Source organism: Marmota monax, unplaced genomic scaffold, assembly GCF_021218885.2.
Source record: "Marmota monax isolate L192 unplaced genomic scaffold, Marmota_monax_Labrador192_F-V1.1 WCK01_AAM20220418_F8-fsc00022, whole genome shotgun sequence".
Lineage (NCBI taxonomy): Eukaryota > Metazoa > Chordata > Mammalia > Rodentia > Sciuridae > Marmota > Marmota monax.
In genome coordinates, this window is record NW_026695215.1 from 17413201 (window position 1) to 17439538 (window position 26338).

Sequence of the window (26338 nt, forward strand, 5' to 3'; positions counted from 1 at the left end):
AAATTAAAACTCTCTATCCAGAATTCGTAGAACATGTCTTGAGGTTGAGTAGAAAAGTATTTGGATATTCAATGATGTAAATACTCCGAATTGATTATTCAAAGAAATTGCCATGAGACATTTTTTTGTTTGTTTCTAAGTTGCCTAGGCTGTCTTCTAATTTGCCGTTCTCCTACTCCAACCTCTTGAGAAGCTGGGATTACTGGTGTGTGCCACCATGCCAGGATAATAAATCATTTTAATCTGGCACCTGATTTAAAAGCCTATGAATAACTCTTAGTTTAAAATGTAAGTTTTCAAAATTTTCTCTAGAAGCCTAGGGTTTTCATTTGGAAGTGCCTCAAGGACCACTGGGAAGGGATAGTGACACTAATAGGAATAGTTTTAGGCCCTCTCTTATTGTATCTACTTTATCCATTTTTTAATTATTTAAACTATAAAAAGCAAAGTTAATTATTTAGCAATATTTAAATATAAACATTTAAAATACCAAAATTGATTTTAAAAGTTTTATTGATGTGTAATTGACATATAAACTGTACGTGTTTTTTTAAAAAAATTTTTAGTTGTAGATGTTCACAGTACCTTTATTTAGTTTAGTTTTTTTATGTGGTCCTGGGGATTGAACCCAGAGCCTCAGTGGTAGAAACTTTAAAGTGTAAATTTGGCAAGTTTTGATGTGCATATATACTTGTGAAATCATCACCACAATCAAAATGATAGATATACCTAGCACTCCAAAATTTTCTTACTATCCTTCCCAATTCCTCCAGTCTCCAGGAAGTAGTTGGTCAGCTTTCCATCACTATAAATGAGTTTGCATTTTATAGATTTTTATATAACTAGAATCTTACATACTCTTAGTCTGGCGTCTTTCAACATAATTATTTTGAGATTTTTATGGTTTTTTTTTTTTTTTTTTTTTTGCTTGTATTAGTTCATTCCTTATCACTATGTAGTATTCTGTCATCCATTTGTTCATCCATTCACTTAATGATGGAAATTTGGGTTATTTCCAATTTTTGACTACTAAAATAAAACTGCTCTGAACATTCATGTTCATATGGACATATTCCTGACATTCAATGCTGTTTCATATGTTTTGTTTGGGTTTGGTTATTGTAGGTAGAAGGGTAAATTTGGTTTACATTACTCCATCCTGGCTAGAAGCAGAAGTTAGAGGTATAACTTGAAGTCTGAAAATATGTAGAATTTCTAGGGTTGTTCTTAAAATTGTTTATTTTTATTTTGGTGCTAGGGATCAAATCTAGCACCTTGCACATGATAAGCATGGTTTCTACCACTGAATCTACCCAGTCCCTTTTTTTCCCCCCTGATTTTACTGCATTATAATCAGAATATCTTTTTGGTATTAAGTCTTTAGGATTTGAGGTTTTTGACTTTAGACAAATTTTCATAATGCTCCATATATTCTTTTTAAAAAAGTCTAATCTCTGTTATATACATGTTGTGCTATTGTGATATTTACTACATTTCTAACAGTTTGGTTTTTGTCTGCTTGGTTTGTTGGCTTCTAGGAGTTACTAAAATGTCTATAAACTTGTTAAGTTATTTTATCATCCTAATATACCTCCTATTGCTACTCATGTTTATTGCCTTGAATATATATTTTTTCTTACTAGGTATTTCTTCTCCTTTATCTTCCTTTTCATTTGTTTTACTGACCTTTTTAATTATAAAATATCATAAATGTCAAGGATAATGAATGATATAAAGTGAATACCCATATGACAACCAAAAAGTAAAACATCTCTAGCACTCCAGATAGCCCTCTCAACCCACCTTAAATGTCCCTTCCTATGGAGATCACCATTATCCTGACTTTAACATTAATCACCTCTTTGGTCTTATAAAACTAGTTTTACCATTTCTATGTGATGCCTAAATCAATATAATTTAGTTTTTATAAAAATCACAATTGTCCTCTTAATATTTCTTCAGTATTATGATTGTACAGTGCATCTGTGTTGTGTGCTAGGTTCAGTCATGTGTTTTGATTGCTATAGAATTATTCTACCTGTGAGTATTCTCTGACTCATTTTTCTGTTATACTGGTGGTTGACTTTTGGTGGTTTCCACTTCTTAGCTATTCTGAGCAGTGCTGCTATGAGTCTACATCCTTGAACCCTTTTATGCAAGCTTTCTAGAGTATACATCCAACTAAAATTGCTGGTATGTGTAGCCACATGTGCTAAGTATCGTATAACCTGAGGCAATACCATTTCTGTGGATATCAATATGAATGGAGTCTTTAGAGTTATAGAAGATGACTTTGATAGAGAATGTGTAACTTTAGAAGAAAATGCCAAACTGTTTTCCAAAGTGATTGCTCATGAGGAGTATAAATTGGTACAATGTATGAAAATCCCTATTTTCAACATCCTTTTTGCCAGTATAGTTGGAGAACTATTGTATTTTTGTTTATTTCCCTGATTAGAAGTTGAGTATCTTTTATTTACTTATTGGACATTTCTATTTCTTTTTGAAGCATTTGTGTCTTTAGCCCATTTAACTATTAGATTATGTTTTTCTGAGTAAATTGTAAAGAGCTATTACTCTGGACATGAGCCATCAGGCAGTTATATGTGTATAAATGTCTTCTTCCATTCTGAGGCCTATCTTTTCATTTCTGGTTTCTTTCAATGCACAGAACAACAATTTGGGGGGGTAGGCAATACTGGGAATTGAACTCAGGAGTACTCAGCCACTGAGCCACATTAGAACTTAATTTTAATGTAGAGAAAGATATGGTCTTTATAGGTAGTGTTCTTTGTGGCTTATGAAAATTTGCCCTGGTCTTAAATTGTGAAGTTATTCTTCCATATTACAGCATAAGTTTTCCTTTCACATTTAAACCTAAAGTTGATTTATATTTGAATGTGGCAAGAGTAAAAGACTAGTTCATATTTTCCCAAATGCATATCCAGTTGTGCCAGCACCATTTAGTGACAAGTCTGACCTTTTCCATTGCTCATAGTGGTGCCTCTGTCATAGACTACTACTACAACTACTATTGTTGGGCTTTTCTGTTGTTTTGGTCCATTTGTCTCTTCCTGTACTACTACCACCTTGTTTCAGTTATTGTATGGCTTGAAAGTAAACTTTGTCATACTGCTGAAGACTTCCCAGCCCTTGGATTTCTATGTATATTGAATCTACAAAGCTACCCACATACAACCTTTTGGATTTTTAATGAGCTTTCATTAAAAACAAATTAGCATGGGAGAATAGGCATCTACACTGTTGGGTCTTCAAATATGGCATAGCTTTCCATTTGTTTAGTCTCTGAATTTATTTTAAAAGTTGCATAATTTTCATATAGAGGTGGTTATATGAATAGTGCTTGAAGTCTTATGCATTTATAAATTACCATTTTCATTTTCTCATTGGTGAGGGAATAGAGAACTAAAATTGATTTTAAAAAAAATTTTGTATCCATCAACCTTGCTAAAAAAAAGAATTCTAGTTCTAGCAATTTATTTTGCATCTAATGTTCATATCATCACCTGTATTTATATGTAAGTTTTCTAGAGTATTTAGAATTTAAATTGCTGGATCAGAGGGGGAAAGGCCTGTGTAGCCACACGGGCTGTGCACTTGAAGCAATACCATTTATTTGGATAACAATGTGAACAAGCCTTGTTGGTGATGTGTGATTTGGCAATATTTAAATACAAATATTTAACAGTTTTGACTTTTTTAACATGGGCTACAATAGTGTTGACTAGAAGTGATAGGAAACAGCTTTTTCTTAATGTAATATTTGTTAAGATTTCTGATTATATGAATAGTAAGTATTCTTGGGTGTATCTTTTTACTTATACATTTGTATGTTTGAGCTTTTGGAAACAGCATATATAGCTATGCCTTTTACTTTCATGCTCTTTGGTATTCTAGATTTTATTAAAAAATGTTTATTTTTTTTTTTTTTAGTTTTAGGACACAATATTTTATTTATGTGGTGCTGAGAATCAAACCCAGTACCTCTGACATGCTAGGTAAGCGCTCTACCACTGAGCCACAACCCCAGCCCCTGATATTCTAGATTTTAACAGTGTATTGTGATTACAGACATTTATAGAAGCCCTTTGGCCATCTTTTTTATATTCTCTCTATCACATTTTCTGTGCTTTCCTCCCCACTATTGGGGAGGGGGTTAATTTTGCTTTTTCACTATTGATTTGGAAGTTTTATATTTCAACTTGGTGGGTTTTCTCTTACTTTATGTTTTTGGTTAAAAATTTTAACATATTGTCAGTTGAGAGAAACCACATTGCACAGGTAACTAAACATGAAAAATTTACTAAAAGGTGGCTAACTATTTAAAAGGAGGTAAGAGAATACTCTTGGACACAGTGTAGCATCTTTGGAAAGTAGACCACTCCATAGGGCCAAGGGAGAGGGTACAAAAAAAAAAGGATAAGCACCTCCTCACCAGGCCAGTTTAAGCCTCAGGGGAGAAGTGGAGCTGTCACAGGAGCCCTCTTGGCCAAGAAACTTGCAAGTGGTGGTGGAACATGAGGGCAGGAACCAGGGCTGAACTGTGAGGGGTAATGAGGTGAACGAGAACATGCTCCTAGGTTGGCAGAACCCTGGAGAACCTACCTCGGCAGAGGAGCTGCTCCAGCCTCGCAGTGTCCTTCCATTGCTTTTGGAAAAGCCCAGCAGAAAGACTCTGGACAGAGACTTTGATTTGAAGCCGAAGGTAATAATTCAGTATCTAACCCACAATTGGTTTTATATTTTTAGAACCAATTATAAATCCCTTTAGCTCCCTAAATAAGGATTTGGACACTAAATAACCAGCCAGGTGTTAGAAAACAGTGGAACTGAAAAAAAAAGTCTTTGGTTGCTTACTCCTATGGTTTGTATAAAAGTCCCAAAGGTCCACGTGTAAAAGGTGTGGTCCCAGGCCTGTGGCACTATTTGGGAGATGCTGGAATTTCCCACTGGGCTCCACCTCTTAGTCTTCCAGTTTGGGAATGTGTCCTTGAAGCGGGTACTGAGACCCCAGCCTCTTATTATCATGTCCAAACAATGAAGTGAGTGGCTTGGCCACATGCCCCACCGGGCAATCATGGGCTGAAACCTCCAGCCCTGTGCCTAGATGAACTTTTTAAGAGCTGATTATCAGGTGGTTAAAGTAATGGAAAGCCAATTAACGCTTTTTTTTTTTTTAAAGTAATCAAGACTTAGGTTTACCAACTACTTACAAGTATTTTTGCTCCCCTATAGCCACTTCTGCCCTAATGACATTTTCCTTCTTGTGTCCAGTTACTAGTTTTATCCATGTTTTGTTTCATAATTTTTGCTTGTGAGCTTCCTTTTAGTGACAAATCTGCTTTATCAGTCTCCCTGGAAGTGAAGGGCAACCTTAAGGACCAGTTTTATGGTTGACTTAATATGATCTTAACAGGACTCCAGGTTCTAAACCAATTTTTTAGTCTTGGGGATTTCTACACCAAGTTGGTGGTATGTAATTTCAGACCTTATGTTCCTGTGCTAATTGGCATCTGTATTCTGATGAGACATAACTTTTCAGGCTCTTTACCCTCTCACATAGGGCCCATAGACTTGCCTCCAGTCTGACATAAGCTAACAATTCTGGTTTCCTTTAACTCATCCTTGATTCTGTACTGCTTTGCTTTTCCGATCATCATGCGGAATTTTACCTGTTAGGAAGAAGGGTAAGCTTTCATTTGTCTGCCACCTTGATCAGTAGTTGCTTTAGTGATTCTAATATTTAACATGTAATGATACATTCCCTTATACTACTTGATGCTTTACCATTTTCAAGGTACTTGTTTATTTAAGGAACAATTACAATGTCATGAAGTAGACAGCATCGTTTCTCATATTATGAAAATCTGTCATTCAAAAATAGAAATCTCAGCGGAAACCAATTTTTATTGTATATCTACTTAACAGTCTTAAGAAGAGGGTGAAAAACCAAGTAGCTTGAAGTTTAGTTTCAATGAAACTGTTTCAGTTTCATTGACAGTTGCTTAACAAGATACTTAGTAAACATTTTTAGTTTACTGTTACAATGAAAAATGCTAGATAGTTGGTGGGAAGAGGCCCTTTCAGCATGGGCTGGCTTAGTGGAGGAGAGAAGTTTGAGGGGCATAGTGTTTGGATGACTCAGTTAACAGACCATCTGCTCAGGATAATGTAGCTGAAATCAGATTAGGTTTAAAAGGCAAATTAAGGGGTAGGCTTTGATTTTTATAAAAAAATAGTTCATCATATTACTTATAAATTATGTGATCTCCTGTTTAGAACATTGCCTGAGTTAACAGAGAAGAGGATGTGACCTTGACAACTGCTCTAAGAATATCAGGGCAAGTCTATGTGGTCTTACAGAGTTTGAAATGCATAAGAGGCACTTGTTTAAGTAGACAATTTACATATTTTGCTTTTAATGTGTTATTTAAGTAAACTACCTATCTCTTGGAATGGTGGAACAGAATTCCCAAACTTGTCTGAGATACAAAAAGCTCCTTTTCCTTTGGCAGTGCCATTCCTCAGCAGCCTTTAGCACTCTGCTAAGAAAGTTCAGACTCAGACCTAGGTTTGGAACTTGGCCCTAGGTTCCCCACCACCAGAGTACTTAGGTATATCACTGTAAAACAGAGTCAAAGGTCCAGGCACACAAGCACCACAGGTTACAAACAGGGCTTTGGCAGTGCTAGCTCTTGGCAGTTTGGGGTCACTTTTTATATCCAGAAAAGTGTCCTCCCTTGGTCAATAACTGCCCAGGAATACTGGTAGCTCCTTTAGGACTTCTTCCAGCCTGTATGTTAGGGACAGGACACTTTCTAGCAAGACCTAAATCAGATGTGCATAATTACCCATCAAAAGTGAAAAAAAATCACTACTGAGGTTTTGATGCTAATTAGACACAAATATCCCCATTTCTTTCTGCATTTGAACAAATCCAATTGCAGTAGTTCTTTCCATAACTTCTGTTTCTTCCTAATACTGTCTGGCCATGCAGATAAATTTAACACAGTATTTACTTTCATTAAATGGCAAACTGTACATATATACACACATTCTGACACATCAGCGATGTTGCTACTCAGCTTCTGGGCTGTCCATCTGGAGTCAGCTCATACCTGCAAGGCAGTTGGGTTTGGACTTATGTTAGGGCCACAATACCTGCTCATTACTAACGGCATTGGCCTCTACAGAGCCAGCAGCAACTCTCTCCAAGTTGGCCAGCCAAGAATAAGGGTAGTTAACAGGGGTCTGATAGGTTAATAAGACATGAAGTAAAGGTGTTAGTAGTTTGTCTCTTGATACTGAAAAGGGAAGAACTTTGGAGAGAGAGTGGGCAGCTGAGACAGTGTCTTGAAGAACAGATGAAAAGTGATAAATGAAAGAGCATACTCACCATTGTGAGAAGCCCTTAATCAGATCTTCTTTTGATAAGTCTATCAGCACCTAAACAACCGCAAATAATTATTTCCCTCCAAAAACACTGCATGAGTCCATCATAAAATTTCCTTGGGCTCTTAGGCGTTCAAAATGGACCTTCTCGAGAGGGACAATACAGACAGGTGCCTGTACTTTAGGAATTTCAGGTCATGTTTTCAAGTTTATATATGAATGTTATAAAAAGAAAACCTGCCTCATCTGTAAAAATGAAGATAATACCATCTACTTTATAGAAATTGGCCTTTAAAGAGGCGAGTATAGGGTACTTATTTGAATGTAACACTATGAAAATACTGTACACATACCATTTTGGGGGGCCTTTCCTTGGCATAGTCCTAGGGAGTATATTTCTTCCACTTTAGGTAAATATATTGTGCAAAGCTTGGATCTTATCACAGTACTTATTACCGTAGTGGATATTCAAATTCTTGGGTTGTACTGAGTTTGATAGATTCTTGTTAAAATAGGATTTATCATATGAATTTATATTTCTATATTATTTAATTTCAGTGGACTCGAGTTAGAGTACTGGGAGGAATATAGTACCAAGAACCCTTCTTGTACTTACTTTTCCTAACTCTTTCCTTCTGTGTGAGCCAAGTGGCCTACTATTTTTTACTGCAACATCGAGTGACCTCTTCTTTACTTCTTCCATGGGAACAAAAAATTCAAATCTTTAGGAAGAAAAAAAAACACATCAGTCATTTTTGTTGAAAATCTGAAGTGTTTTATCCACTTCCCTAGTAAAGCAGGAGCGGTAGACTATGAGGAGCATATTGGTTCCTAGGTACTCAGTGCACAGGTAATCAGAATCCTGGAAGTGTTCTGAAGCTGTGTGCCTTTCAGACTACTGTGGTTTGGAGTTTATGACCCATTTGTCTAATTCTACTTTGGCTTTACTCTTAGTTGCCTTTCCCCACTCTGAACCTGCTCAACCTCTTTCCAAGTTGTTTGCTCAGACCATCTAAGGGATAGGTTGCTGAAGAGTTAGGCTTTTTCAAGCTACATGTAAAATAGTGACTGTAGAGTAGGACAGAGGAGTCTATGTATGAACTTTGTAATCCTAAGAGAGCCTTTACTTCTAGATTATTTTTAGGGCAGAGTGCTAAGTCTGCCTTTTAGATAATCCAGGCATAATTTTGAGAAATTTACTAATGATGGTTTTAAAAGTCAAGTCTTTTCTGTATTCCTATGTAGCAATTTGTGACATCCTTCTATAACTGTATCAAAATCTCTTACTTGTGTGGCTCTACTGATGAACTCAAAGTATGGATCTTTAACATGGCCCAAAGAGAACTCAGTCCTCTTAAATGAGTAGTTATTGATCAGGAATAGAGGGAATCATAATTAAGAGGTTACAGCATCTTCCTAAGCTGGCTAGAAATGGCTTTTCTCAGGATTCTGAAGCAAACAAGACATTTTGGTTTTAGTACCTTGAGGATTATCAAGAATAAAAATACTTGAAATCAGACTTGCTACCAGTAACCCATCAAAAGTAAGAAACATGATTAGAGTTGGCCTAATCTCTTCTGTCCCCAGGAACATGAGTGGACAAGCCTTTGCAGAGAAAGGGAGGAGTCCTTCATCTAAAACCTCTGCTGTTTGCAGGAGGGAACATTAGGTCTAGCTAGCATGCAGTTAAAAATGCCCCCCCCCCCCCGGAATACTTATTTGGCAGTAAAAGGATTTGAATCTTATTAAAGAGACCTCATTTAAAGAGAGGGGGGCTGGGGTTGTAGCCCAGTGGTTGAACAATTGCCTCGCATGCTTGAGGCACTAGGTTCCACCCTCAGACACAATACCTTTATTTTTTTAATGTACTATCTACAACAACAACAAAATTATTGTGGAACATTCAATAATCAGGAATGCTTCAGTCTCTCAGGGCAGCCTTTGTGATAAATGGCCCACGTTGTCCTTCCCCTGCTAGAAAGTATACGAAAGCTTCATGGAGTCGGACCATGTTGTATTGCCCAGTCCTGGCAGGCTGCCTGGGACACACACAATACGCAAGTGGATGAGGCACTCTAGGATGGCTGAGGGCCCACTCACGTCTCATCAAACAGAGGTTCCAGGGTCTTCCTCTTCACCGAGGTCTTCTTCCGACTTGCCCACCTCCTTTCTGGCAGCAAGTAGATGCGGACATAGGGATCTGCCCCACTGCTGGTGCACGGCGTCAGGTTTCTGATTTGTAGAGAAGAGAGGCCCCTGAAAAGACTCATTTGGGAGAAAGCGTACTGGCCGCTTAGCTTGGATGGCCGGGGTAGAGAACCCTCTATAGTCTAGATGACTAGAGGCATTTAGAGGACAAGATACCAGGTGTATTTTGAAAATATGAATTTTTGTATTTGGGGTACAGCAAGTACTTTGTATCTGAGGGAATTATACTGGCTATCAGTCACCCCCAGACAGTTTTGTAGTAGTTATGTCCGAGCAAACCTCTGAGACCATCAGCCCCAAAAAATGACCATCCAAGTGCTCCTTTGAGGATTCTCTTCATTCACGGCACACAAGCCTTCAATTCTCATCTCTTCCCAATATGTTACTTCTCCACCTGGGAACCTCACACCCTGGCCCCCACTTTAGTTTGTGGCCACCTGATGCCTCTAAAGAATCCTCCTACCTGCATCTGTTGATGAGCACCCTGAGGCAGCGCCGCAGACACACGTAGCGAACCGTGAGCTGAATCTCACCAAGCCGCCGCTGCCCGCAGTCCCCACCTCTGTGAAGAAAGGGTTTGTCACCTCTCTTATTAGAGTGTTGGCCCTCTCCCCTAAGAGATACATGTCCTACTTGGGGAACACAGAGCCATGTAGGTTAATAATCTCAGGAATGTTCCATCTAGCATCAACATTTATCCTACTTTGCAGTAGGAAGAGCATGAACCCTGGAGTGTCTCTGCCTTTGTCGTGATTCCTGGGGGACTTTGGTAAATCTTACTTTTATGGTGGTAAGTTCTATCTTGTGGGGCTATTGTGAAGATTGAATCAAATCTCATAAAATAAGGCCATGGCAAAGAGTAAGTGACTACCAGTTACGTAATTCTATACTGCATGCTTTTTGTATCATCCCAGTGTGACTCTTTAGAATTCAGGAAATGTTTCTGCTGGAAGGGTCCTTAACAACTGAAGGCCAGCATCTGTTGTCCAGTTAGAGTAACTAGAGCCATAACGGGCTCATGCCTGTGTCATGCTGCCTCTAGTATAGATGTTTTGTGGAAAACCAGAACTTGCACAGGTGTGTAAGTTCATATCTACTCTTCCATCCAGGGAGATATTTTTCATGCAGGTGATTTTAGAAGAGATTAAGCAGAGGTGCATACTCAATGTAGAGGCTGTTATCTGTCAGGTCAAAGCAGGAAGAGGCCAGGGAGTTGAGCGAGGACATGCTGGGAGCTAGTCCCGTGGGTGGCCATGCGAATGGGGAGGTGGGGCATTTCATGGGCCTGGGTGACTTGATGGGCCCCGGAGAGTGGGGGCCTGGGACAGTCAAGAAGATGGTGGTTGAGCTCTTCTTCTTCCCCGGGAGCTCACAGAGCCCTTTGGCACTGTCCTTGCCTTTGGGCTCTGGGCCTGTCTCTTGGGGCTCGGGGAAAGCACTGGTGGTGGTTGTGGCGTTCTTGGGTGCCTCCTTGGTGTTTGAAGAAGGGTCTGGGGGACATGGCAGATCTGTAGGGCCTTCTCCTTGGGCTGGGGCAGTGGGACTGTGGTCGGTGGCCACCTTCTTGATGAACAGAGGGCCTTTCTTTAGGGCTTCAGGTCCTGTGTAGGGGCTCCCCAGCTCCCGTTCCTCCACACGCAAGAACTAGAAGCAGATGATAAGATGGTTATGGCTGGGCCTACCAATCAACTTCAGCTATTGTGTTTCTCCTTCCCCTCATCATCAAGACCCTAGGGAATTCCATTTCCAGAAATAAACATGGTAATCCAAATATGCTGAAAAGCCATTATGCCAGAATAAAATGAAACATCCTTTTAAATGCATAGCCAAATTTATAAGTAATTCTTTAAGTGAAAAAGACAGTGAAAAGTGAAATACAAAAGTTAAGCTTTCCTTGGGTCAATGTGAGATCCTGAAGGTGGTTTCTGTGAAAAAGGTAGAATAATAATATACTCTAGGTTTTTGTTTGTTTTTTTGGTAGGGTGGTGGTGGTGGTAGAGGAGTTGTAACTTATTGGCCTGTCCTCAGATTTATTCACCCATGGGTTTTGATACCCAAAGTAAAGAAAATAACAAATGAATCCAGACTGTAATGCTTCTGAGGTACCCAGTGGCAACAAAACTTCCTTGGGAGGAACAGCCAGCCTTAATGCAGGCCATTGTCAATTAGAGAAATGAGTCATCATGGAAATGTATCAGCAGATCAGTGTCCCAGACCTTCCAGATGATAGAATGAACAATGTTTGCCAATGACCAAAGATGGAATATAGACACAAAGAGAAAATACAATTAAAAAAAAAGGTAGATTTGGAAGAGAAAATTAGAAAACTCACTACTGAAATAAACAGGTCGAACAGTAAACTAGGCATAGCCAAAGAAAATTTGTGATCAAGAAGGTAGAATGTAGCACTATGAGATGGGAAAGAGAAGATGAGAACAAGGGTTACGGAGGATAGCTGTAAAGGTTCAATGCAGAAGTTCTAGGAGGGATTGAAAAATAGGGAAGAGGCAGTATTTGAAGGAATATCAGCTGACAATATTCCAAGAGATGAAAACCAAATCCATTTCCTGGCATCTTCAGCACAGAGTAGTTTCTTCATGCTGGGACAGTTCACCTTGCTCCACCCCCATCCCCCAGGCCGAGGGGCTTACCCGAAGTACCAGCCTCATGGAGATGAGACTGTCCAGGCCAGAGTGGTCCAGCTGAAAGCGCTGCTCCAGGGTGAGGTCAGCGTGGGGGAGGATCTGGCACAGCGGGAACTCCAGCACTCCCAGAGCGCACTCCTGGTCATCATCTAGCACCTGGGCCAGTTAGAGGGGGAACTAAATCCACCTATACTACGACCAAGTCTGAGTTGTGTAGCTACTGGCATCTGATCCCTGCCTGCAAGTGCTCCAAGCTAGTCAGGTGGCCAGGGCCATCGGGCTTTAGAGACCATGGACTGAGCTGCTCCACAATGGAATGTCCAAGCAGGGCCCCAAATCCCTCAGCTCAATTTCTTGTCCATGAAATCTTGGGCAAATCATTGATTTAGCCTCTATCTCCTCATGGGTGAAATAAACGAAATAAAGACTCTCTTCCCCAGATCTTTTGTGAAGATTAAATGAAAAAAAATTGAAGTCTGCCATTATCAATGTCCTGAGTATACTCTAAGGCTACTCTGTAACAACTATAAAGACCCTTGTGCAGGGGCAGCCTCCTCCACAATGACCTTAGGCACCCGCCTGGAGGAGGAAACAAGGCCTTGGGGGGGCCTCAGTCTCCTCTCCCTCACAGGCCCTGACTCACTGCCAGAACCGCTGGATGCGCATGTCAGACTCGCAACCTCTTAACTGTGTTCCAGGAGCCCAGCTTCAAGCACACCTTCAGGCGGAGGTGCTCAGCTGCCACACTGTGCACAAAGAAAGAGAACACCTGGCTCCACACCGGGTCCTTGCTGTGGGGACAGATCTGGGAACAGAAGGAGGAGAGAGCACAGATACTGGCACCTGCTGCTTTCAGTCTGTCCCCAGAGATCAGATATCACATGCTGTAGTGGGGGACTGCACAAGGACCACACAGCCAGATTCAAAATGCTGACAGTGCTCTGCAGGGAAGAATGGGGACTAAAAACATATCATGAAGGCTCACTGAGCCCAGAGCTGACAGAATTACTGGTGCTGGGGTAAAGGACACAGGCTGTAGGGCCAGGCCAAGCTTGAACCCCAATTCTGCTGCTTTGTACAATTGCTCTTGGGCAAGTCCTCAGCTATAAAACTATTTTGTGAGGTTATCATGAGGACTAAAGAGCCTACTAAGCCTTCAGTGTAGGGGAATTTCTTCCTTTCTGCCTCCCTCCCTGAGGGCTGGGGCCCCACTTCCTTGGCCTAGGCCTAAGCACCCGCTGTCTTACCTTACTTGTATGCGTCTTCTTGCCTACAGTCAGCTTTACATAGGAAGAAGGGTCTCTGCTGACCTTGTTCTAGGAGGAGGCAAACCCACAGCATTCAGGGTAGTGCTTCAGGGTCATCTTGAGACACCACCCCCATCAGTGGCTCCTGGGGTAACCAACTGCTTCCCTTTGAGAGAGGACTGCCCTGTGCTCCCAGGCCCTCTGGGTAGCAGTTACTATGCGAGCACCAGGACAGGACTGGCCTCAGGAGAGGCTTGATTACAGACTAGAGGCCCGAGCTGGCTTGGTAAGCACAGGCCCTTATTCCCTGGGGCTATGGAAACAGATGGTGAAGTCATGATCCAGTCCTCACAGACCCAGGCAATAACCTTCTGGGTCGCATTTATAAAAGGGCAATAAAAGCTACTGACATCAGTCATCAGGGGACTCGGATGACAAATAGGGGCAAGTTGCTTAGTCCAGTGCTTGGTTCATGGTGGATCCATGGAATGGTCCCCTTGTTGTCCCCAGGCTGTATGCACACACAGGTGCAGAAAATAAGCTGTGGTTACTTTCTGGGGTGGGGGGAGGCTGTAATTTACCCTTGCTTTGCACATCCACACTTACCCTGGCAAACCTGGAGAGTTTTTTGGCTCTATATTCACCATTCAGGTAGTCGAAAGGGTTTCTCTGCAGCACCAGAAGAAATGGAGTTAAAGCAACACATGAACTTTTGGAAGTAATAGGCACAAAGTAGGGTGTGTGTGACCCTGAAAACGTCACCACTCACCGGCAGGTTGCAGGCATTCTCCAAGAAGACCACAAGGATGGCAGTGGAGAGGCCACCATGGTCCTACAAACAGTTACAGGCTCTCACTGGGTGTCCCCAGCAGCAGGACACACCTGCTGGTTTTGCAGATGACACAGCAAAAAGAAGCCAACCCTTACCCTCCAGACCAGCTGTAAGATCTCTCATGGCCTAGCTTTTTGTTGAGGATAAGAATACAACAAACGGCAGCATGACAGATTCAAGTTAAACACAAAGGTGATTTCCCTGTTGACCTGGGATGACAGGCATTGACACAGAGCTCTTGACCATGACTTCCCTAAACATGACTGAGATGCTTAGAAGCTTGTATGCTGAGAGATTAGGGGCTTCCCTGGGTGGAGGGAGGGGGCTGAGTGACATGTTTTCCAGGACATGAGCAAGAAGTAAGGGGCTTCATCTCCTCCCTTGCCTCTTCCTGCACACAGCCTGCACGTATCCTGTACCTGCTCCTGCTAGGGAGCCCGTGACATCCCGCACTCACCTCAGTCATGGCGTCCTGGTCAGTGAGCAGTGACAGCCACTCTAGCCGCAGGTGCAGCCGCCCACTGTTTGTATCATTCAGGACAAACCACTGTGAGGTGGGGTGGGAGAGGGAAGTTCAGAAAGAGGGCCAGGGAGAGGCTACTGACCCTTTTTGGAACACTCAGTCATGGGCTCCAGGAAAAGATGCCAACCCAGACAGGGCACACATGGGCTTAGCAGGAGGGCGGGCAGACAGGTTCCAGGAGGGCAGAAGTGGTACTTCAGCATGGACAGACCCACCCTGCAATGGCACATCCCCTGCTGGGATCCTCACTCTGGACATTTCCCATGGGAGCTTCTTCTAACCCAGGCCCTGGGGTTCCCTGGAGCCACCTGTGCCTTACCCAGCTCTTGTCCCCAAGAATGGGGAATATGCAGCCAGCACAGAAGGCCCCATTTCCCAGGACAACCTGCCAGGGCTGCCTTTGGGAAGTGGGCCACCACCACCCCGCCACCAGGAACTGTGGCACCACTTTACCTCATCCACCACTCTGTTTGTCATGACGTCCCCCAGGCAGATCTGCAGGCTGGAACACACAGGGAGAGGGGGTCAGCACAAAGGAGGAGCACAGAAAGGGCCTGGAGGCCCACCTTGGAATCTACCTGGGGCCGTTAAGTCAACAGATCTTTTTCATCCCAAGAATCAATGGGATGTCAAACTTCCATTCAAGTGAAGGAAGGACTAGCTGACCACTGGGCACATGGTGCCCAGGGAGGCAGGCGGCTCCCAGACAAAGGAGCTGCTGGACATGTTGCCTCTGGACCTCTCAGCAGCAGGGCTACTGGCATTTTGAATTCGATGATTCTTTATTGTGCAAAACTGCCCATGCGTCACAGGGATTTAGCCTCCCTGGCCTGTGCCCTCTGCACGCTGCTTAGTGCTGCAAGCACCACCCCCAGTCACCTTAACAGAATGCCCTCTGATTTGGAAACTGCCCCCAGGTACCCTGCAAGGGCTAAGATTGTGTGAGAGGTGGTGACTCCCACAGTCCCCTCGCTCACTCGCTCAGCCACATACGGCATGAGCCACAAACCACTCCTCTAATTTGCAACACTGAAACTACAACTGTTTCATTAAGATGGAAAATAAAGATGACAGGCAACACCTGTTGGTGAGCTGTTTCTTAGCTGTCAGGCTGTCTCCCATTTGGTTTTATTTCCACTTTTTATAATGACATATTCATGGAATCAAGCACGGGGGCAGGGTGTGAGACTAGAAACTCTCTTCTTTGCCTCTGGCCTGGAGGTGAGCAGTGCCAGCAGTTTCCAGGCTCCTCTGCGCATGTGAACACATTCAGGTCCTCTGGATCGCATGACATAGCGCTTCCCTACCTACGAATTGGGTATCAACTAGCACATAGATGTTACTTTTTTTTTTTTGTACTGGGGAGTGAACAGGGGGTGTTTAACCGCTGAGCCACCTCCCTAGCCCTTTTTATCTTGAGGCAGTATCTCACTAAGTTGCTTGGGGCCTTGCTAAACTGCTGAGACTGGTGCTGAATTTGTGATCCTCCTGCCTTAGCTTCCTGAGGAACTGGGATTATAGGCATGTAACACCACACCTGGCTTCTACTTTGTTTTTAAAAGTACAGAATACTCTGACATTTGGCAATGGCAACTTACTCATTTGAACATTGGACCAGTGCCCTGGGACTGGGCATCCATTCATGTTTCCAGGGTGAGGAGGGGGTGTGTTCTGCTACCACAAATACTTACGCAATAGCATTTTGAGTACTAATGCTTTTATTTTGTAGGAGATTCCTGGACATGGGACTGCCTGACCCAAAGACATGTAAATCTGAAGGTCTGATGGCCAGTCCCACCCCAGCCATTTCAACCTTCCCAGAACCCAGACGGAGTGGCCAGGGTTCTTTGGAACTGGATCCCTTGTCATCCATGCTAGCCTTGCCCTCTGCTCCAAGTGGGGACTCTGGGTTCATTGTCAGGAGGGTAGAAAGCAGAGCCCATCATGCAAAATACTTGGGGTTCTCTCTGGCCTGCCCCAGGGTTTAGGTCAGGAGTGGGGACTTGAGAGATATCCAGGAAAGTGAGTGGCAGAACTGTGGTTGGTGGGGAAGGCTGCCTGGCATAGTCACCATGTCAAGGTGACCAGAGAGGGTTGCAGGTCAGTAAGCAATGAGAGCAGGGATGCCTGGGCCCTCACAGGCTCAGCCCACAGCCCCAGACAGGGGAGGTCCAAGGCCCAGTTCCACCCTCCTCACCTGCCAAGGAAGTCATCCCTGTCTGTATCCTCGTCATACAGGTCCACCTCCAGGTCCTGCCCAGGGACTTCATACACCATGAACTGAAAGGAGAGAGGTGTCCTAACCTATAGGTTGCGACTGATCCATCAGCCCTTATGACCTGAGGGAGCCAAATCCCAGCCTGGTGTGCAGGGATTTGGCCTTTTGATTGCCTCAGAACCCCACCCACAAGGAGGAAGGGATGCCCCTCACGCAGGGTGGAGGAGGCCAGAGAACATGAACAAACCGGGGCAGTGGCTACTATCCGTTCTGCCTTGGGCCTGTGGGTTCTGGAGCACTTGCCCATCACACTCCCTTGGCCCCATGGCCGTGGCACCCCAGGACACTGATCCACCCTTTATCACTCTGTTTCCCTGCCTTGGCCCATTTGTGATAGCACACAGATGGCTGGTTGTGAGGGGAAGTTGGAGAGGGCACCAAGGTGACAGCCCTGGATTGTGAAATTGGAGGGGCCATCGAGGTCTTAACAGACTATGGGTCCACCCTTCAAGTAGCAGGGACTGTGGGTGGACCTAATGAAGGACTTCAGGTTCCTGATGTGTGGCTCTAGCAGGGAAGGCTGGGGTGTGGGCAGAACTGCCTGTCTGAGGGTCTTTTTTTCTTTGAGAATTTCCAACAAAGCTAATTCTGGTAGGGAAAGAAGATAGGGGGATTTGCCTGCAGGCTGAAAATACGGGACCAGGACAGCCCACCTCCAGAGGCCTGGTGGATATGGTCAGGAATCACACCAACCTGCCTGCCCATCTCCAAGTCCCATGGCTGGCCAGAGCTTCTCCACAGGGCAAGGCCCCACCCTGACTGTGCCCAGAACAGCCCAGATGAAACCTCTAGACACCCAGGACTGTCAAAAGAGGCCAAGGAGACCCTTACCTCAAATACCTCATTCCAGGTGGGGTTCAGGTTCTTGTAGATGGTCCTGCTCCGGAAATGCTGCAAGCCGATGCTCACCTTGGCGTAGGGGTCTGATTTGCCTCCAAGCCCCAGGAAGCCATCCTTTGCGGACAGCTTCTCAGCTTCCAGCAAGTAGACTCTGATCACCCCCTGGAAAATGCCCCCGCCCAGGGCTCACAGCTGCTTCCTGGGCTGCATCAGCCATCAAGGCCCAGGAAAGCAGGGCCACAGTCGTCAGAGATCACTACCACCCCCAGCTCACCTGCTCCATGGTCTGGATGGGGAGATGGAAGCCAGAGACAGCAATGAGCCGGCCAGAGCCACACAGCAAGTGATGGTAGGACCTCAGGCTCTCCCCAGTGCCCCAGCATGTTCTACCGTGTCCCTGACCCTCCCACACACCCTACCTCCAAACTGCCACATGGAGGGCTATTCAAATGCACCCATTTCCTGTGCTGTACCAACAATCATGTCGCTTCAGGAGCTTCCTCCTTCCCATCAGCCCTCTTCACGTAACCTACATGTAGGCTGCGTCCTAACGTCATTTCTTCTCCACACCCAGTGGAGCATCCTGTGGGCACTGCCTGCTGCTGGTAGGAGGTCCCTCTACTCATTAAGGTCCCACACCAAGTGTCAGCCACCACACCCTGGGCCATGCCACAGCACAGAGCTCTTCCCCACACTCACAGAGGGTTGTTAAAAAAAAAACAAAAAAACTAAAACACGGTTAATAACCAACAGCACAGGAAATCTGAAAAGAATAATTCAAACTACTTCTTTAGAAATAGCAGTAAATACATATGCATTTTCCCTTTGACCCACATTTTCCCTTTGTTCCCATTTCTGGGAACCTATCCTAAAGGCATGCGGGCAAAAATATAGGATGACGCCCGCACAAGGCTATTCACTGCATTGTATCTGTAACAGCAAAAGTCCAGACACAGGACCTAACTGTTCATCAAGGGGTGAACCAGCTTCAGTACATTCCCACAATGAAGAGCCTCCCAGCAGCTGTGAAAGAATGAGGTCGGTCTCCATGCTGCCATTGTGAGATTTCCACAACCCAGTGAGTGACAAAAACAAGGTAGGGAAACAGTAGGCTACCATCTTTCCAAGGAAGGGGACTATGAAGATAATCAAATATGTGCACATATGACCGTGTCTATCTATCTATTCTTACTGAAAACCAAGGAAAAATAATGGCAGGATAAACCATTAGTTATAGGAAAGAAGGATCCACCGGAGGGAACAAGAGGTAGAAGTTGAATTTCTTAAAATATAATTTGGTTTTTATATAGGACTTCAGAAACACACAACTATTTCCATAATTGTAAAAGGAAATTAAGGTAACAATTAAGTCCTAAAAAAATAGAGAATAGACTGAAACAAACAAATGTAAACATTTGTGGCCAATGGAACTATTCCAAAGGAGTCTAAAATGTAGTAGTGTGACTACTCATATGTCCCAAGTAGGACATACTCTAAGGACAGTGGGACATACTCTAAGGACAGCAAGTCTTTACTAATTGTGATATGGGAGGAGGCATTTGTATTGTTACTTGGGGACCATCACACATACAGTGCAGGCCACACCAGTGTGCCACCATGGGAAGGCTGAGAGGACACATGAGCTGCATCCCCAGCCAGCCTGGGTCTTCTTGGATCTCCCCCAAGCAGATGTGTGCCTCATTCAGCAAGAAGGCCATGCCTCTTACCTGGTGCTGAGGGTAAGAATGGATGCTTTCCCCTCTCTTGGGGTCCTGACTCCCAGCCCCCAGGAGTTCAGGCCCACAGCCAAGGCATCTTTCTGTAGAGACTGTCCCCAAGGGCATCCTGAGCTGGACCCAGGATGGGGAGACAATGTGGCTCAGTGCACCAGCTCAACCGAGACTCTTCCTCAGTAGGCCCAAAGGTTCTTCCTGACCCAAACTGACAGAGTCCAGGGACCCTCCCAGAAGGAAGGGGACTCCTGCTGTGTCATGGGAATGACTGCACACAGTCCTCAACACAAGCCACAGGGGGTGCCAGGAGCACAGAAGAGAATGTGCCTGGGCTCTGCCCCTCCCTGGATGGTAAAATGACTTCAGACAAAGTCATCCCACCTCCTGGCCTCAGTCTCCACCCTCTGAAATGGGATGCCAGCCCTCGAAGGGTGGAAATTGGGATCGGTATCTGAGAATGCATTTCAGGACACCTCCCCAGCTGCCCAGGTGTCCCTCCACACTGATGCTGCGGCCAGCACCAGGTACTCACTCACACAGGGCAAAGGGAAGCGCAGGTTGGTCACATCCAGGCCCTTCTTGACAGGCACAGTCACGCGGTTGGGCAGCACCAGGTGGGCGGCAATGAGGTCCTCCAGCAGGCTGTCCGACACTTCACTGGGGTATCAGGCATGACTAACTATAGCGGGGTAATACTCCCTCCCCATGCTACCTGTCCCTCCACGCAGCCTCAGCACTGGAACTGACAGCCCAGCTTGGTGTGGGCCCTGACAGGCAGCCTGACCCCTTCCCACCTGGATGGAGGTGGCTATCCATTTTGACAAACCCTGACATTCTGTCCCAAATAGCAGCCCTCCCATCTGCACCCCCTGGCACCCACCACTCCAGTCCTGCTTTGTTCTCTGGATGGCCAAGAACAGACCCTGGGCCTGGGTATGATCTCAACTCAACTGCCCGCTAGTTGTGTGACCTTAGGCATATCACCCACCTCTGTGCACCTGGGTTCCCTCATCTCTAGGAGGTCGGCTAGCAATGCCAGCCTCCTTGAGTAGCTGTAGGGGAGGAGATGTGGCGGTGCCTGGACCACGGAAACACTACGCAAGAGCTGGCTACTGAAGCCCTCTGCTGCCTGGCATGCCCCTGTTCTCATTATAGCCCACCTCGTTCTCCCCCAAACAGGGACAGGAAGGACACACAGTGAGTGCTCAACAAATGTTGTTTGAATGAAAGAAGTTCTTACCCTGACCAATCCCTGTCCCTCCTTCCTGGGGAGGCATGTCTGATGGGCTGGAGCCCTCCTCTGCACCTCACCAGGGGCCTGGGACCTTCTCACCAGCCTCCGCTGTGACAGCCAGCCCCTCCCATGCCTGAATTCATGACCACAGTCATGAGGCCACCTGGACTTCTCACCACAGACACGGGCTAGGGAGGGGCTGGCTTGAAGAATGAAGAGGACACCTGGATGTGCCCAATCCCAGTGTATGGTCAACACATTCCAAAATGCTCTCACAGGGACCCCGAGTCAGAGGAACCAGGCTTCCCTTTAACTGACAACAGGCCCAGAGAGGTGAAATAGCCTGTCCACAGTCACAAATTTGCTAAGTGACAGAGCCAGGAGCTAGCTGGCCTGTGCTCCTCTCTCACTACCCCTGTGGTCTCCAGAACACCTCATCTGATCAGAGCCCCAGGACAGGGACCTGAATGCCCCTCAGCCCAACACTGAGTAAAGCGCTTCCTTGCCTGTGTGTGTGTGTGTGTGTGTGTGTGTTCTGGGTACAGCCCTGTCAGCCTCGGCCCACACCTATAGAGGCTCTCCCTGTGGAAGGGAGGGCTCAAGGCTGTCCCTCTCTCCCCAGTCCTCATGCATGGAACAGGAGGGTGGGCACATCCTTGTGCAGCTCCCGGCACTGACAGCAGAACCCTGGTGTCTCCACTGGGGACCTCCCTGGAGGTTCCCAGGCACTTACTTGATGCCTGGTGCATCCAGCAGGTTGGTCAAGCCTGTCCAGTTGATCTGCAGATGCTACAGGGGCAGGAGGAGGCTGTTAGGCCACAAGGAGCTGAGAACCTCTTCCAAGTACCTCACACCTGCCTGAACAGAGAGCCCAGCCTGCCAGGGATGCCCTCTGTGGGCAGGTCAGATGGGCAAGGGCACCTCCCTGTCCTGCTCGGGCCTTAGCTCAGGATGAAGCCAGGGCTGCCAGCCTGCTGCCACCCACCACCTGAGGAAGCCTGCCCATTCGGCTGCAGGCTGCCTGGCCTTGGAGAGCCCGAGATTGTGAGCTCCCCTTCAGACCTCCTGTGTGCCCCCTCTGGGATTTGTCTCTTGGTGGGACCAAGTCTGGCTCCTCAGGCTGCTGGAGGATTAAGCGAGGCAGGATCATGAGGGCCTAGGCCTGGGGGGGCTACAGCAATGTCCATTCTTGGGCTCCAACCCAAGGGCTCTGCTCAGGAGCATCTCTAACCCTGTCCCCGGGGCTCACCGGCTTTTGAAGGAAGAACACGGTGACAGCTCCCACGAAGGGCTTGTCCACCAGGAGGGGCTCCAGGATGACCCGCAGGGTGCCCTGCAACTGGATGGGCACAGAGGCTAAGAAAGCAGGTCTTCTTTCTTCTGGGTCTGCTGCACTCGGCCGAGGTCATTTCCTACCTCGTTCCATGTCCATATCAGGACCACCTACCCCAGGCCACCTGCTGTCACAGCAGGGACCACACTGGGTGTGCAGGAGCCTGGACATAGCAGCAACTCTTGTGCCAGCCACCAAGGCCACAGACTGACCCCAATCACTTTCTGTGATGTGCCTACCACTCCAGGAGCAGGGACGCAATGTCACTGCATTTTCCTGGGGTGACATCGCCACCTCCTGCTCTCACCTGGATGTCTAAGCAATGGTTCTTCATCACTCCAGAATGCCTCTCTCCCCAAGGCAGCTAGAGCCGCCCAGGGAACTTTGCAACCTGAGGCAGGTTGTGCAGCCCTGAGGTAGAGCTGGGGCTGAAGCCCAGCACCACTTCCTGGCCATGTGACCCAGGGCCTGTGGTTTCTTCAGTCCCCAGCCTGTGTTTGGTTCCTCACCATCTTTTGCAGCCTGCTCCAGCCTGAACTGGCTCCCTCCTTCCCAGACCTTTTTTCTGTCCCCAGGGGCTGGAACAGAGGCAGTCATGTGGCTCCACCCACCTGGATCCCATTCACGCCTGCATGTATCTTCTGCAGCTCCACACTGATCTCACAGTCCCCGATGTAGCTGAAACAGGGAGGGAGAAGGAAGAATGGAGACGGGGCAAGTCCACCCGCTCAGAGAGGTCTGGAAACTTGCCCAGTGTTGCACAGCCTGATCCCTGGCTGCTGTCCACCAAATCTAAGCTATGTTACTTGTCACACAACCTCCCCTACAGCCTCAGCCTTCCTTGGTTCTGTTTAGACCCTAACCCAGGTCCAGGTCAGAGAGGTAGCCCCTTAGTCCCCTGCATCTTGGTATCCTGGGTATGTCCCCACCTCTGACCTTGAGGACAATGACTCTGAATACCACCTTGCCCCATGACACCCAAAGATGGAAAGAATCAGCTCTTGGTAGACACACCACCCCTCTCCACCACTGCTGCGCCCCTGCCCCATTTCTGCCCGGGTCTCTTTCCAGAAGCAGCCCCAGTGCTTACATCAAGCCACTGCCCAGGGTGTGGTGGGGGTGGTAGAGGTGGGCAAAGGTGACCAAAGGTAACAAGGCCTCAGGCTGCAAGAGGAGGAGCCCGAGTGCAGCTGGGGCCTACACAGGGGCCGGGCCCAGGGAACTCAGGACTAGTGCCCTTGAGGGTAAAGATCAGGAGACTATTAAAGGTCAGAGGACTAAGGGGGATGACAGAGTGGTTGTCACACATCTGCAGGTCACAGGCAGAGGAGCCTGACATCACAAGTCAGAAATGCTGAGTGGGGGCAGGCAGGATGGGCAGACAGGGGCCCTGGGTACTGCCTGGGAGGCTGGATGGCCCAGATGGCATCGAGGGGCTCCAAGTGTTCACACAGGATCTCATGGCAGAGCCTCAAGGGCCAGGAGCACCTGGTTGCCTGGAGACCAATCCCTAAAGAGGGGCAGGTGGCCTCAGAATTGGCTCCCATCTCCCCAGCATGCTCTCAGGGCCAGCTTCTGGGCAAAGGTCAGAAAATATGAGACACTGGGAAGGAAGGGCATCACTCTGGGACTCAGGAGTTGACCCTCTGTCTTTCAAAGCACAACTCAAATCTCACCACCTACAGGAAGACACCCTGGACAGAGCCTCCCTTGATCCTGACTCAAGCCCATTATGAACCTCACTTGAAAGAGGTGCCTGGGTCCCGCCTGCTAACCTAGCTGCTTGTGAGACTTTGCATCCTCCAAGCCTCCGGCTGGCCTTTCTCAATGCGTGCTCGGAACTCCCTGGGCTTCCCTCCCCAGCTGGTCTGACCCTGTAGGTGACCCCATCCAGAATGAGCCAGGGGATGGGAGAAGCCAGGACGGGCCGTAGGCCCAGCGAGTGGCAGCTCCCCCAGGACCAGTCATTCTTCCATCCGTTTTTCCTGATACTCCTCCCCTTGTGCCCCAGCACAACCAGGGGTTCCACAGCCCAAATCAGAGTGTAGACATGCCACTCCATCTTCCAACTGGCTACTCCCTGTCCCTGGAAGCCCCCACCTGGCACGAGGGCTCACCATATCTGCAGGTCCAAGGTGACCTGTCTTCGGTTGCATTTGTTAGTGTGTGCCTTGACACCGTTCACCCTGGGGCACTGGAAGAGATGGCAGACAGGAAGGTCAGTAGGTTCTCAAAGCAGGGATGGCCACCAGCCCCTGCCCACAAGCCGCTGTGCTCCTGGGTTGAGGCGCACACACACACACACACAGAAACCCACCTGCAGCCCCACATGCCCCTCCCTTGAAGGTGTCTCCTCCTTTGTCTCCTGCCACGGCTATTTACTGGGCGTCTACCCTGCACAGCCCTGGACTGAGAGAAAGCAAGGAGCAAGAGGGACCAAGTCTGCTCTCACAGGCCTGCAGTCCAGCCCAGGAGACAAATAGGGCAGGGAGGGGCCACAGGAGGAGCAGCCCTGCTGTTCTGAGGCATCTGGGACTTCAGGACCTCCTGACCAGCTTGGGCGGGGCTAATGTAGGCTCCTGGAGGGGGAAGCATTTAAGCTAAGTCTGGCGGGTGAGTTGGCCCCATAGAGGAAAGGGAAGGGGGCAGGATCCTTGGTGAGGGATCTGATCCTGAGGATTCAAGTGCACTGCTACAGGGCCTTGGGCTCCAGGCTCTGGGCCAAGACCTCGGTTCCCAGATAACTTTCTTTCTGCTTTCAGCTCTACTCACTCAGACTTTTCTGTCAGGCAGTCTGGTTATTACTGATCAAGGGTTAAAAAAAAAATTCATTTGAATCTGAATTAATGATGTTCATGCTGAAGTGGGTTAGGGGTGAAGTTCACCAATATCTATTTAGTTTGAAATGCATTTTTTAAAAAGACGAGTAGACAGTCATAAAAAGAGTGAAATTATGGCATTTGCCGGTAAATGGAGGGAACTGGAGGCTATCATGCTAAGCGAAATAAGCCAATCTCAAAAAACCAAAGGGGAAATGTTCTCCCTGATATGTGGATGCTGACTCACAATTGTGGGGGGTGGAGTATACCAGATTGGATGGGGGGTAGGGAAGGGGATGAGAATGGGAAAAACAGTGGAATGAATTGGACACAACTTTTCTGTGTTCATATATGAATACACAACCAGTGTAGCTCCACATCATGTACAACCACAAGAATGTGAAGTTATACTCCATGTATGTATATGTGTCAAAATACACTCTACTGTCATGTTTATCTAAAAAGAACAAATAAATATATGTAGAGAGATGGATGCATGGATATGTAATAAATCAAATATAGCCAAAAATTACCATCTGCACAATTTGGATGGTAGGTACATGATGTTCACTGAATAGCTTTTAAAAAAAATTTTGTACGTTTGAAATTTTTCATAAGAAAATGTTGCAGAAAAAATTCAATCAGTACCACTAGAGAAAAGATTCATTAACTTTTGACTTGCTCCACAAAAAGTGGAATTTACAAATGTATTGTCCTATGGAATGGTTCTGAGTATGGAGCAAAAAAAAAAAAAATGGAGAAAAATGTATTATAGGACATATTAAACAAGTTCACTAAAAATGTCATATGGTTTTTCCAGAGTCTGTGATAAGTGTGATTTGTCAGCTTTTTAAAATGTTTAACATGTTCCAATTTATTTTCTTATTCTATTTATTGTTTAATAAATTTTAATTATTTATTTTTTTATGTGGTGCTTAGGATTGAACCCAGGACCTCACAGGTACTAGGTGAGTGCTCTACCGCTGAGCCACAACCCCAGCCCTCCTATTTATTTAATATTCACTTTACTCCCATTTTGCATTTTTGATTCTACATTCCTTTTCTTCAAGAGAGTCCCCAGTACTATGGAAGCCTCGAAGGACACAGCCCCTGGCTCTGCCTGGCCTCAGTGGAAGCCTGTGTTGGAAGAGGCTGTGACTAAGCCACCCAGGGCCTGCTGGGGGCCAAGAGGTTGGGAGGGGCTTACCTGGTACCTACAAAAGCTTGGCCAGC

The 26338-nt window shown here is 46.3% G+C and overlaps 1 protein-coding gene across 3 annotated transcripts in view; it reads right to left on the bottom strand.

The window, feature by feature from the left end:
* Positions 1 to 495: 495 nt before the first annotated feature.
* Positions 496 to 26338, bottom strand: part of Esyt3 (extended synaptotagmin 3) — a 46445-nt gene continuing 20602 nt past the window's right edge. Inside the window, exons 4-24 of one of the 3 annotated variants that reach the window (XM_046431911.2) lie at positions 24404 to 24480; positions 22898 to 22964; positions 22203 to 22292; positions 21687 to 21742; positions 20256 to 20376; positions 17978 to 18148; positions 17066 to 17148; positions 15322 to 15370; positions 14803 to 14892; positions 14283 to 14345; positions 14120 to 14182; positions 13514 to 13582; positions 12985 to 13071; positions 12273 to 12422; positions 10784 to 11265; positions 10085 to 10183; positions 9514 to 9645; positions 8030 to 8135; positions 7418 to 7467; positions 7076 to 7139; positions 496 to 5693 (exon numbers count right to left, since the gene is read on the bottom strand). In XM_046431911.2, coding sequence (XP_046287867.1) covers positions 7103 to 7139; positions 7418 to 7467; positions 8030 to 8135; positions 9514 to 9645; positions 10085 to 10183; positions 10784 to 11265; positions 12273 to 12422; positions 12985 to 13071; positions 13514 to 13582; positions 14120 to 14182; positions 14283 to 14345; positions 14803 to 14892; positions 15322 to 15370; positions 17066 to 17148; positions 17978 to 18148; positions 20256 to 20376; positions 21687 to 21742; positions 22203 to 22292; positions 22898 to 22964; positions 24404 to 24480 — 2142 coding nt within the window. In that variant the 3' untranslated portion in view covers positions 496 to 5693; positions 7076 to 7102. Of the gene's footprint in view, positions 5694 to 5800; positions 7140 to 7417; positions 7468 to 8029; positions 8136 to 9513; positions 9646 to 10084; positions 10184 to 10783; positions 11266 to 12272; positions 12423 to 12984; positions 13072 to 13513; positions 13583 to 14119; positions 14183 to 14282; positions 14346 to 14802; positions 14893 to 15321; positions 15371 to 17065; positions 17149 to 17977; positions 18149 to 20255; positions 20377 to 21686; positions 21743 to 22202; positions 22293 to 22897; positions 22965 to 24403; positions 24481 to 26338 lie in introns of those variants that run through there. The other 2 variants (XM_046431912.2, XM_046431910.2) reach the window with 2 other exon arrangements.